The sequence below is a fragment of the Parus major genome, chromosome 12, assembly GCF_001522545.3.
Source record: "Parus major isolate Abel chromosome 12, Parus_major1.1, whole genome shotgun sequence".
Lineage (NCBI taxonomy): Eukaryota > Metazoa > Chordata > Aves > Passeriformes > Paridae > Parus > Parus major.
In genome coordinates, this window is record NC_031781.1 from 610,170 (window position 1) to 622,363 (window position 12,194).

Consider the following 12,194-nt stretch of genomic DNA (forward strand, 5'->3'; position numbering starts at 1 on the left):
CTGTCAGTCAAGACCACAATTCCTCGGTGGTTTTTGTAGTACCACCCTGGAAGTGAAGGGATCTGCAGCAAACGAGGAATGCTGGGTTTGGGGACTCACAAGAGTAGCACCAAGTGAATGTTCTTTGTAGGGATGTTCTGTGCATGGTGTTCCCCATTACATCCACTTGTGAGAGTTTAGGATAAGTTCTCACTGTGTGAAAAGAATTCTGAGGAGAATGAGTGAATGAAATATTCACATAGGCTGGCACACAGCTTGATCCTGATTTGTATTTGTTCCAGTGATATTTAGGGAGTTACTGACTCAGAATAGCAGATTCCAGCACTTGTTAGCATTTGTCTGTAAATGCACACATGAGGCGACAAGGGCTGGGAAGCTCAGTCCCTGGTGCCCAAGGCAAGGCTGGATGGGTGTTCTCCAATTCCCTGTGTTCCAAGTTACATGAGATGGGAAATTCTAAAATGACAGCAGGGGAAACAAAGAAATGACAAAGCAGCAGTTTGCTTAGTGGTGATACCCCAGAGGTATTTACCTATCTTCCCCCTGGAATAGAGGAAGGATGACACTTCAGGGAAATGTGCTTTGTAGTGCTGTAGGTGGGTGGGAACTGTGTTGAGAGCCATTAGTTTGTGTTGTAATCCCTCTCCCATCTCTTTAGATGCACTACAACAAGTTTGGTCATGGTTAGCAACTTGTAGTGCACACCAGTGGTACAGCTAGGCCCCATTTCCACAGATATTTTCTGCATTCGCCTTTTTCCTCTTCATTATTCTCTACCTCTCCTCATGGTTTTACTCCCAGGACTGTCCAGACCATGCATGGCCAGGGTAAGGAAAGGTAGAGAAGATTTGGAAGTAGCAGATTTGGAAGGAACAGTTCATGTGTGCGACTGCGAAATTGAAAAAGCTTTCAAATACTGAGTTTCGTAAGTTCAGGGCAAAGCAGGGCTGTGTTCTTAGCTGTCCTGTTACAGCCTGGGGTATTTCAGTCCTTACAAAAAGAAGCTCCAAAATCCTGTCTCTCTCAGTTGTGTGCAGACACAGTCTGCAGCTGCTTTTGATCAGTCCTTTCTCAGCCACATCACCTGGGCTGGGTATGGTTGCGCCACCTGGAGTGTGGTGACGCTGAGGTTGTTTTTAGGGTGACCACCATGGCAGTGTCTCCCTGAATGCCGTTTTCCCCACAAGGCAGGACTCAGCCCTGAGCAGCACAGCTGGCCTGGCTGCAGTGCCAGCAGCCTTTGCTCCGTGTACCCTGCAAATGAGGGCAGGAGTGCAGTCCCCATCCCTGGACACGGTCAGAAAACGTGTGTGTGTGGCACTTGGGGACATGGCTTAGTGGTGAACGTGGTGGTGCTGGATCAGCAGCTGGACTTGGTGATCTCTGAGGCCTTTTCCAGCCTTAATGATTCTGTGATTCTGTAACGGCTGGGGCAAGTTACGTGCCTAAATTTCAAATGGATGCTACAGAAAGAATCCAGTTTTTCTCCCCAGTTGTTCCTAAAAGAAAGTGACAGTGTTAATCCATGAGTGAGGAGGAAATTGTCATTAATCCTCCAGCATCTCTGCTCTAGAGCACAGTGAGGTGACATAATGGGTTGTGATTCCTGATGGCCCTCTGTCTCTGCTTTACACCACTGACAAGGCTGTTCAGGAGCAGCATAAGGAGACTTCTCTAGCTTGATTTTGGGAAAACGTAATTGATGTAGATTAGTGATTTCTCTGCCTTTGCTGTGTGCACTCTGTGCTGGTCTGTGCTGTTTGGTGTTTTTTGAATGGCTTTTTTTAAGTAGGCAGAGAGAAGAGAGAAGAAAAGCATATGGTCCTAATTTCCTCCCTCTGTGATAAAGACTAGTGTCTTTGAGGCACTACAATAGCTAATTAGATTCCTGAATCAGATTTATTCACAGTAGTAAAAACATCCTCTGCACGTGTTTCTTCAGCAGAACAGCACTTGTAGGGTCATCTCCTCTGTTTAGAGAATTCATCTGTCTTTAAGATGTTCTGATTTTCTGATTTAGCAAATGAGTTATTAAAAGCTGCCTGATTTAGCTGAAAACTGCTGTAAGTGTGAAATGTGGCATAGTTCTGATGGTGTAATGCCCTAGAACTAATTAAAGTCTGAATGCAATGGAATACAGAACCTTGGAGAAACTAACAAAAGGGTTGCACACACAAATTCATTATGAATAAAGCTACTACTTTACAAATTGTTATCTGCATTAGAGACCCCTGGTTAAAAGAAAACGAGGACTCAGTGTTCCAGCAGAAATCTCAGTTCTTGTCAGGAATTCCTGTGTAGTGAGGGGCATTCCCTGCCATCCCTGACCCTGGTGCCTGCAGGGACTGTGTGGGTGCAGCCTCTCCAAGGCTGTTGTTTGATGGAGAACTGCCCAGGAATCCTCTGAAATTATTTAGTGCTCAAATTCATGATTTCAAATAGTGCAGTATGGTGAATTTGCAGTCTTGGAGATCCATCCTAATGATTATTACATGAATAGGGATTTGGGTTGTAAAAGTAGTTGAAGATGTGAACAATAGGAAAAAAAGCAGGACGTGTTGTTTTAGGAAGTGGCAGAGCTTGGAATACTTGAAGAAATACACAGTTTTGAGGGTTAATCAGACTTTTTTATGCTTCTTGTCACAGATGGTAAGAGGGATTTGTTAGATGCTGATGAGCTATTTAGTCATGTTGCAAGTCTTGTAAATCAGCCCGTATTGAAAACTCTCATCTTCCTCTGAGGATGTTTAAATGAGATTGGAAATGGTGTGTGTGAGTGGAGAAGCAACTAATTTGTTGGTATTGGATTTTGGATGAGAGGCCATGGGGAATATCAAAATGGGAGCTGATTGAGAAAAGAAAAAAAGATCAACATTGGAAAAGAGCAAAAGGTAGACAGCAGGAGCAGACAGAGAGGGCAAGTGGAGATGAAAATAGCAGTTGCTTTAATTGAAGGGATAAGCAGAATTTCTGGCTGGTTCTTGTTTTGCTTTAAATGGCTTGGTGTGACTCATGGAATGGCAGAACATCAGAATGAGGGGTTTTAAATGTCATGGTTTGATCAGAATTAAAATGTGCTTACACTGAAATGCAGAATATACTGGGAGAGCCCTGTTGCAAGTCCAGTTACTATTTTCATTTTGAAGATAATTCCCTGCTTTTCCCAAGTTTCACTCAACTGCTTCTGAGAAGAGCAGAGAGGGAGAAGCTGGTGTTACTTTTCTGTCCAGTTTCTTACCCTGTTCTGTGCTGTTCAGTGGACCTTTTTATGTCTGTTTTTAAACACTGTTCTAAGCAAACTGTACTGAAACAGCTTGCCCTGTCTGTCTCTGCAGATGTGGATGAGTGCCAGACTGGGGTGCACCGGTGTGGAGAGGGGCAGCTGTGCCACAACCTGCCTGGGGGCTATCGCTGTGACTGCAAGATGGGCTATCAGTACGACGCCTTCAGCCGCAGCTGCATCGGTATGTGGGGCACGGGAGGGGCTGGGAGCACACACTGACTGAGCCCTGGGCCCCAAGGCAGTGTTCAGCACCATTGCAGTTCTGCAGTGCAGTGGGATCACCTCCAGAGCTGGGCTGTGCAGCACATCCAGAGCTCTGTCACTCCCGGCTGGGATGTGGGACCAGGCGCCCCTGCCTTGGTCTGACTGCAGGTTGTCACTCATGGCCATCTGCAGAGGACTTCACTGTGGGTTATGCTTCTGCTGCTGTGGGAATTTGTCTGTCTGAAGGTTTCACCACTTTACCCCCAAGAGCCACGACCCAGGACTTTGTCTGCTGTCCCTCCTGTGCATCAGTTGGAGCTCAGAGTCAGTCAGCCTCAAACCCGAGGTTGCAACACTTCACACTCTGCAAATCAATCTCTGACACTTTAAAAAATATCCTCCTGCACCTCGTTTGCTGGTGTCCCTCAGCTGATTGTGCATTTGCTTGTTGTGCTGGCAGACATAAACGAGTGCTGGAGTTACCCTGGGCGCCTGTGCCAGCACACGTGTGAGAACACGCCGGGCTCCTACCACTGCACCTGCTCCTCCGGCTTCCGCCTCTCCTACGATGGCAAGCACTGTGAAGGTACCAGCCTTCTTCTCCATGAAGAGAAAAGTGCTGTGAGAATTAGGGGACTTTAGAGAAGGCATTGAGGTGAAATATAAAAACAGTAACCTTTGTGTGCTCAAATTTGCAGACAGTCAAGCACTGCAATTGTCAGATGAGTGTCAAAAAGTTTCTCCTCTTTCTTCCTTTCCCCATGTACTTTTTGCTTTTCTTTCAGCTGACAGAAAAGGAGAACAGAACAAAGTTAAAACAGAAAACCAAATTTTGATAAAGATGAAGCTTGGTAGTGACAAAACTTACAAAAAAAGATTTTTAATTGAATGGAAAATTTTTGAGTTTTCCATGATTTTCTTATGGCAACAATTACGTATTTTAGTGAACTGAAACCTATAAAGTCTGAAGCAAATGTCTGCATATGTGTATATTTCCACTGGCATATGGAGAAATGAAATTCAGGTGTAACAGACATGCTGAGGTTTCTTGGCATTCTGCCTAGGGGGCAGAAAAAGTAGGGATCAATTAGTCCTTCCTTAGTCACTCTGATAGGAAGGTAGAGGTTTTCAGGGGCTGGCAAAGGTGGAAGACAATGTGCTGAAGCACTGTGGCCATCTCTGTGGGTTTGTTTTTGAATGCAGATGTGAATGAATGTGATAACAGTCCCTGCACCCAGGAGTGTGCCAACGTTTATGGTTCATACCAGTGTTACTGCAGGCAAGGCTTCCAGCTGGCAGAAGATGGGCATTCCTGTAAAGGTAAGGTGCTACCTCACCAGGTCAGGGTGTGTGTGTTTGTTCTCTGTAGCTCAAGAGCTCTCTGGCCATCAGCAGCTGCAGGTGAGGCAGAGGATGGTTGTGAGATACAGCTGCCACAGAGGCTGCAAAAGGTTACTCAGCTATTGGCCAGTGCAGTTGAGTGAGTGGAGCATACCTGTGGGACTGCACAGCCAGGGAGGTGATTGTAATGGTTTCATTGGCCAGAGCTTATGACAGAAGAAATAAGGTGGGAAGATATTCCTGTATTGCATCAATGAATGCCTGCACTGCCGAGTGAAGGTTTGCTCTGACTGCTGCTTGTGGTGAATGAGGAGCAGAGTGATCAGAATGGAGAAAGGAAGGGTTTTACCTCTTCAGCTGAAGTTATCTACACTGACACACTCGAGAGTCTCTGTTTAAGAATGGTGAAGAAGCCAACGCCCTTCCTAGCACAGGGAAGCCTGGCAAGAAATCCTAGAAAAATTCATTGCTGAAAGGGTAGTGAAGCACAGGTTGCCCAGGGAGATTCCTCATCCCTGGAGTGTTCAAAGCCAGGTTCAGCCTGGTCTCATGGAAGGTGTCCCTGCCCATGGCAGGGGGTGGAATGAGTTTTAAGCTTCCTTCTGACCTAAAGCAGTCTGTGGTTCTCTGCTTCTCTCAATTACAGAGACACCAGAGAGAGTGTTTCAAACTCAGACGTGCCCCACCCTCATTATTCCTTCCCATGAGTGTGTACTATTTGTAGCCAGTATTTCTGGGAGCAGACTTGTGTTCAGCATTTCAGAAAGCACCAGAGCAATGCCAGACCACCATGGTTGCACTCACCTTTAGCAATATATTATAAATGTGTCACGTGAAAGTTTCCTGGTGTCCTGCAGCCTCCCCTTGCAGATCTGTGTTTTGGGTTGTTTTGTTTTGTTTTGTTTTGTTTTGTTTTGTTTTGTTTTGTTTTGTTTTGTTTGCTGGGGATGTGACTGTGTTCTTCCCACAGACATTGATGAGTGCACGCAGAGCGCCGGCATCCTCTGCACCTTCCGCTGCGTCAACGTCCCCGGCAGCTACCAGTGCGCCTGTCCCGAGCAGGGCTACACCATGGCAGCCAATGGCAGGACCTGCAGAGGTAACAGCACCTGAGGATTGGCTCATTCATACCCTTGGAATGAGCTCAGCCATTACACTTAGTCAGGTCTCCATGCCTTGTATCAGTCACTCTTCAAAAGTCAGTCTTTGAAAAAGTTGCCAAATATTGGTATCTACAAAGTCAGTTTTCCTCTGCTAGAGGAAAGTGCTGTGGCAACTCAGCTGTCAGCCTGAGCTAATTGCTTAAATGAATTCCCAAGGAGCCCACTTCATCCTTCAAACTGAGGCACTTGATTACTCACGTGAGCTGTTGTGTGCACCTTGGCACAGCACTCAAGGATCGGGAGTTTTTGAGGTGCCAGATGTAGAAATCTGTGGCTTCTTTATGAGTTACAGTTTTCTCCTCCAGAAAACTGGGAGATTAAATATTGGAGCTGTAATTGGAATTTGGCCATCCAGCAGTGTCACCTAAGCTTAATCCTGCTGGCATTAATAAATGTTAGTGGAATGACAAGTACCCTCCCCTCACACACGCCTTTTCTTCAGAATTGTGGAGATGCCTTCTGGGAGTCTGCTGGTTTTCATCTGGCATGCAGCTGTATGGTTCTGAGCTGAACCCCTCTTTCCAAAGGATGCACTGCCTGTGTAACCTGATGGAGGATCTGATTACCTTTAGTACTCTGCACATTCCTGCAGTCCTTACACCAACTGTCAGGCATTTCCTGCCCTTGCTCTTTCAGGAGCCCTTCATCTACCTTTGGTTATGTATCTCCTGTGCTTGGATTCTGAGAGCTAATGGCAGTGAATCTGTTCTGTGTAAATCATGAGCAGCATGAGCATACTTAAATCCCGACTGTGGAGCAGTGAAGCAGATGCAATGACAATTAAAATCCTTTCAAAACATTTTAAAATATTTTAAATGTGTTTTTAAGTATGAGTGCAGTAATATCCACATGCACTTAAATTCTTATGTAAAATTCACCTTTAGTAAACTGCAGCTGTAACTCCCCTGGATACATCCCCTTGTTTGGAGCTCTGCAGGCCTGTAGTTACAAGTCTGGGAAGATACTGAGGTGTGTCTGAAAACGTGGTCAGAGGAAGGCTGCGTTGATGTTGGTTCTGTTGAGTGCAGGGAGATGATCTTGGTTTCCCCCAGCTAAAGATCTGGCTCCAGTTGCTCATCATCTGACCAGTTCTGAAGAGTTACTGGTGGAATGTTCCTTGTACCCTTTTTTCAAAAGATGAGTTGTCTCAACACATGGATCACTTTTGCAGAAACTGCCTGTGGTATTTTGCAGCGCAGCCAAAGTGGTGCAGGGAGTGCATTCATGACAATGATTGCAATGTGGAAGAAATTTTCTTTTCACCTACGGGCACTGCTGAGAACCAGCAAGGGATTTACTTGACTTTGATTCTCTCCTATTTCTTATTGTAGACTTTCCTTTGTGAGACTTTTAAACCAGCTGGTTCAGTGTGTGAATGGAGGAATGGAGGGAGTGGAATGGTTATAGTTTCCCTCTAAGGGTCTCTGCTGTGTGACAAATGGCAGAGCTGCAGGGCCCTACGCAGTCCACATGCCTTTTCTGTTAGAATTGATTTCATTTTAAAGCCTCCATGCACTGTCTAGATGTTTGGGAGTACACAGTGTGATTGTGAGAGCCCTGCCAATGCTTTTTGCTCGGGCTGGATCCTTGTCACTGTGTCTGGTTTTCAGCGCTGTCAGGCCCATGGCTTGGGCTTGTGGCTATGTGTTATTTAGGTAACCACATTTATGCTCTGGACCATAAAGTGTCTTTGAGCTTTAAGTGCTCTTTATTATGTCTTCTGTAATTACATCTCATTATGGGGAGATATTTGTATTTAGGTTTTTGAAACTGTGTGCCTTGTTCTGAAGTGTTGTTCTAGGTTCCCATGGTTAATATCTCCTGGATCCTTTAGGACAGCAGTGACCATTTTGCATTTGCTTGCTTTAACTCCAGATTTATTGTAGTTGCACTGCTTTAAGCCAAGGCTACCTTTGTGCACAGATGCATTCTTTTGGCGCAGCCCAGCTTTCTCCAATCTCAAAAAGTCAGTGAAAAGACCCTGTTGGCTTTTAGTGTGGGTTAATTAATTGGTGGGGTTTGTTTATTCCTGAAAAATACTAGGAATTAATTCTTACTTTTGAATTTAGTACATGTTTTTCTTGTGTTTCTTCTTAGATATTGATGAGTGTGCAATAGGAACCCACAACTGTTCAGCTGCAGAGACCTGCTACAACATCCAGGGCAGCTTCCGCTGCCTGTCCTTCGAATGCCCTTCCAACTACAGGAAGGTGTCTGACATGTGAGTATGGCCTTGGGGCAGCACCAGAGCCAGCCCAGTGCCTCTGGTGTTATGGTGCTTAGTTTGTGGGTGAGTGTGGGTGCTCAGAGCTCTGAGAAGCTGCTTTGGCACCTGGAGCTCATAGACCTTCTCCATGCAGAGTTTGTGTCTGGTTATCCTTCATTCTCCTAAGCCCTAGAGCCCCTGTTTGCCTTCCAGCTGCTGCTGGAACAGCAGAGATCAGAGCCTGCAGCTCTCCGTGCAGCTCTAAAATGGCTCTGTTTATAATTAAGTTTTAAAGTAAGATCTTCTGTGCTGTTTGTATCAGAGCAGGAGCAGCCGGGCTACCCAGTGCTCCACTTTTACAGTGGGTTTGGGGCTCCCTGTTTAATATTCAGATTGCAGATCCTCAGGGAGTGTTGAAGGGGAGCAGGATACTGAGCTTGCCAGGCCACAGGGTTCTGGGAATGGCACATCCCCAGCTCCTCAGCAGCTGGGGCTTGTGAGCCCCAAAGTCTTCCTACCTGTTTCCTGCCTCGGTGGCTGCCAGTGCTTTGGGAACCCATATTTAGTTGCTTATGGCTTGAAACATACTTTTCCTGCCTTACAGAACTGAGCAGCTTTTTGCCAGTTGAGGAGTTTGTTTCCCACTCCTGTGTTTTAGGTACCTTTCTAAGGGGTGTCATTCTTACCTTCTGGGAGCACTGCCCCAGCCCTGTCAGGGCTGAACCCCTGGCTCCCCATCTGTGCTGTCTGCACCCTGATTCTGGCTGTTCCCTGTGCAGCTTCCACACACAGCTCCCCACAGCCCTCTGAGCTCTGCCTCAGGCTGCACTGCTCAGACAATTACACACCCACAAATGTTCATGGGCACTGGGAGGGCAGAGCTGCTGATCACACACTGACATTTGGTACTGTGGTTTGTCCTGATGCCTTTCGGGACTGCCTAAAAACAGAGGCCAGAGCAAATTAAGGGAATAAAAAGCAGTTCTATTTATTTAAGGGCCTTCAGGTACATTTAGGGCAGATGAACCTCTCCACCCCCTCTCCCCCCAGGGGCTACACCCAAAATGGACAACGCTCATGGGTTTTCATACTTTTGTAAAGTTGGTCCATTTGCACTTTGGGGGTTAATCTTCCAATTGCAACTTTGGGTAATGAAATAATTTACCCCAAGTTTGCTGTCCCCAACTCTCTCGTGTTTACATTTTTCAGGGCCTGAGGCAGTGAGGTGTCTGTGATTCCCAGGCCTAGAGAGGAATTATTTTGTCTGACCAAAATGGGAAAGCAGTAACTAACACTGTATATGGAGTTTATACACTAAAGAATGGCAAGATTACAAATACATGAAAAATATAAAAGCTAAAATCCAAAGGCTTCGATCCAATCCTTTTCAGTGCCCCAAGGTTTTTGTTTTCCCCTGCTGTTCCCTGGCCACTGAAGGTGCCTCACTCCTCTTTCCCCAGGAGGTGTGAACGCATCAGCTGCTTCAACTACCTGGAGTGCCAGAACACGCCGGTGCGCATCACCTACTACCAGCTCAACTTCCAGACCAATATCGTGGTGCCAGCCCACATCTTCCGCATCGGGCCCTCGCCCGCCTACGCCGGGGACAGCATCGTCCTCACCATCACCAAGGGCAACGAGGAGGGCTTCTTCAGCACCCGCAGGCTCAACTCCTACACGGGCATCGTCTACCTGCAGCGCCAGCTCAAGGAGCCCAAAGACTTCCTGTTGGATGTGGAAATGAAACTCTGGCGGCAGGGAACCTACACTACTTTCCTTGCTAAAATCTACATTTTCATCACAGCTCATGCCTACTGAAGCCTTGCTGACATTGGGTTTTATTGGTGCTATGCTCTTTAACTGTTCTACCAAAGCTTAATACTGTTGAACTGGCATTTCATGTATCTAGCGTTTATATTATTTTTCTATTATTGCTTTAAACTTTCTTATTGGTTGTGTAAATTAAGTTAATTTTTGTCTTTTTATGTTCTATTTTCTTATACAATTCTGTGTATCATCATTTGCCAACAAATGAAGAAAGGGTTAGAAAGGCAGTACAGACCTTGTGGTAAGTGCTGGAACCTTTTCTTAGCAATTATTTTTAGGTGTAGTCACTTCTGCAGGGTATTGCACTAGAGAGGGAAGATGTTCACGTGGGAGTACTGGGAAAAAACATGGAATGATTTCTCTTTCTGACACAAAGTTCTGGTTTGGCTGGGCCAGTGACCTCACTGGAGTGTCTGTGCTGAGGTGCAGAGTCCAGGCCACCTGTGGACACTGATGGTGATCCAACCTCCTGCTTCCGGGTTATTTTCCTCCTTCCGACTTTCATAATATGTTGCCTTAAAATATATATAAATAAAAGGAAACTCCACCACTGAAAAAGCCTATGTTTGAGTCTTGCTTTAGTAGAAATGCTCATGTGCTGAATATTTGCAAGACCAAGGCCTTACCAGAATGTTACACTTTAAGGTAATAGCTCACACTGTCATTTTTGGTAGTTGTCTTTGAAGGTGTTGGTGTTCCTCTGTTCCTCAGTCTGTAATATGTAAGTGCAGATTTGAAGCTTTGTAATTCTTAAAGGAATGTCCAAATGGAATTAATGAAATAATAATTACTGCTCCTTATTTTAAAGCTTGGGCATGTCCCTGAGCAGTAACTTGCAATTTTAAATAGACAAAAAGGAGAGTTGTTTCTCTGCTTCAGGAAAATGTCTCCAGTGGTGTTGCTAAATGATGCAGAGAAAAATGCCAGTGAAATTGGTGGGCTATATTTTGCCATTTAGGAAAGAACACAACCAAAGTTTTGAGCTCCATTTTCTCTGGTTCTTCAGGGAACTGGATGAAGTCCAAAGTTGTAGGCCAGATCTGCCAAAGCATAGTGTAATCAAAGTATTTATTAGAATTTAGAAACAGATATCAGAACTTTTTTGTGGCTGTTTTCTTTTTTTTTTTTCCCTTTCCCAAAAAGCTTCAGTGTTGCAATTTTTTGAGTTCCCTTTTGTTCCAGCTGTAATTATTCTGCAAAATGTTTTAAAGGGAAAACAGTTACAAGATGTGGATGTTTATTTCTCTGCAGTTTAATAATCCTAGAATCCCAGGTTGGATGGGACCTCGAGGATCATCTCATCCAACATTTCTTGGCAAAACAATAACCTCTTCTTCTCTACAGCTGATCTTATTTTGATCGATGTGTACACAAAAAGAAATGGAGAAATTAAGTCTAGCACATTTTTATGCCATATTCAACAATTTTATTATGTTGTAAAAACTTCATCTAAAAATCTTGTAAACATCACCTGTATGGTGAGAGTTAATGTTCTGTAGTCACTGTATCCCCAGGCCAGTCTCTACGAATGCAAGTAATTTCTTTAATTTGGACGTCCTTAAAATAAAGGACAAATCTTTCTATATTTTTATGATATTCTGTATCATAAAATCCCATTAGCAGGGAAAAATTATTTATGTTCCCCAGCTGTAAAACAAGGACTATCTGTGAGCTTGTATACATCAAACTTCTCTTTGGTTTTTTTTCCTATAAAAACCATTTAGTAAAAGATCTTCTTCCATCCATCTTTTTTTTCCATAGTTAACAGTTTTGTAAGCATGTAACAGGGAAGTGCCAACTGAGAAACCCATGTTTGTGCAATTGGCATTCCAGTTAATTCCTATCTTATAGCTCCAGGCCTTCCAGATCCATCCTGCACACGTTCAGGGGTGACACATTTCTCCAAGCCCCACTGGGGCACGTCAGGAGTCACCAAAACCTGGAGTTTTCCATCAGCATTGGGATTTGATTGAGCACCAGTGGTACCCAGACCTCGACTGTGCTTCTTGTCAGAGAACAAATGGACAAGTCATTTGTTACTGGGAGACCTTTTGCTGACTAAAACCAGCCACAGTCAATCATATAAAGGATCTGGCAGTGTTCAGCATCAACTCTTCATTTTCTAGACAGGTAATTGATGAAGAAAATGCTTTGCATACTATTAGAAGGA

The 12,194-nt window shown here is 44.8% G+C and overlaps 1 protein-coding gene across 3 annotated transcripts in view; it reads left to right on the plus strand.

Moving 5' to 3' along the window:
- FBLN2 (fibulin 2) overlaps positions 1-10,582 on the plus strand; it is a 90,455-nt gene extending 79,873 nt beyond the window's left edge. For all 3 annotated transcript variants that reach the window (XM_019008078.2, XM_019008077.2, XM_019008076.1), the window contains exons 12-17: positions 3,336-3,464; positions 3,948-4,073; positions 4,691-4,807; positions 5,799-5,927; positions 8,089-8,212; positions 9,658-10,582. In XM_019008078.2, coding sequence (XP_018863623.1) covers positions 3,336-3,464; positions 3,948-4,073; positions 4,691-4,807; positions 5,799-5,927; positions 8,089-8,212; positions 9,658-10,015 — 983 coding nt within the window. In that variant the 3' untranslated portion in view covers positions 10,016-10,582. The remainder of the gene's footprint in view (positions 1-3,335; positions 3,465-3,947; positions 4,074-4,690; positions 4,808-5,798; positions 5,928-8,088; positions 8,213-9,657) is intronic.
- Positions 10,583-12,194: the final 1,612 nt, after the last annotated feature.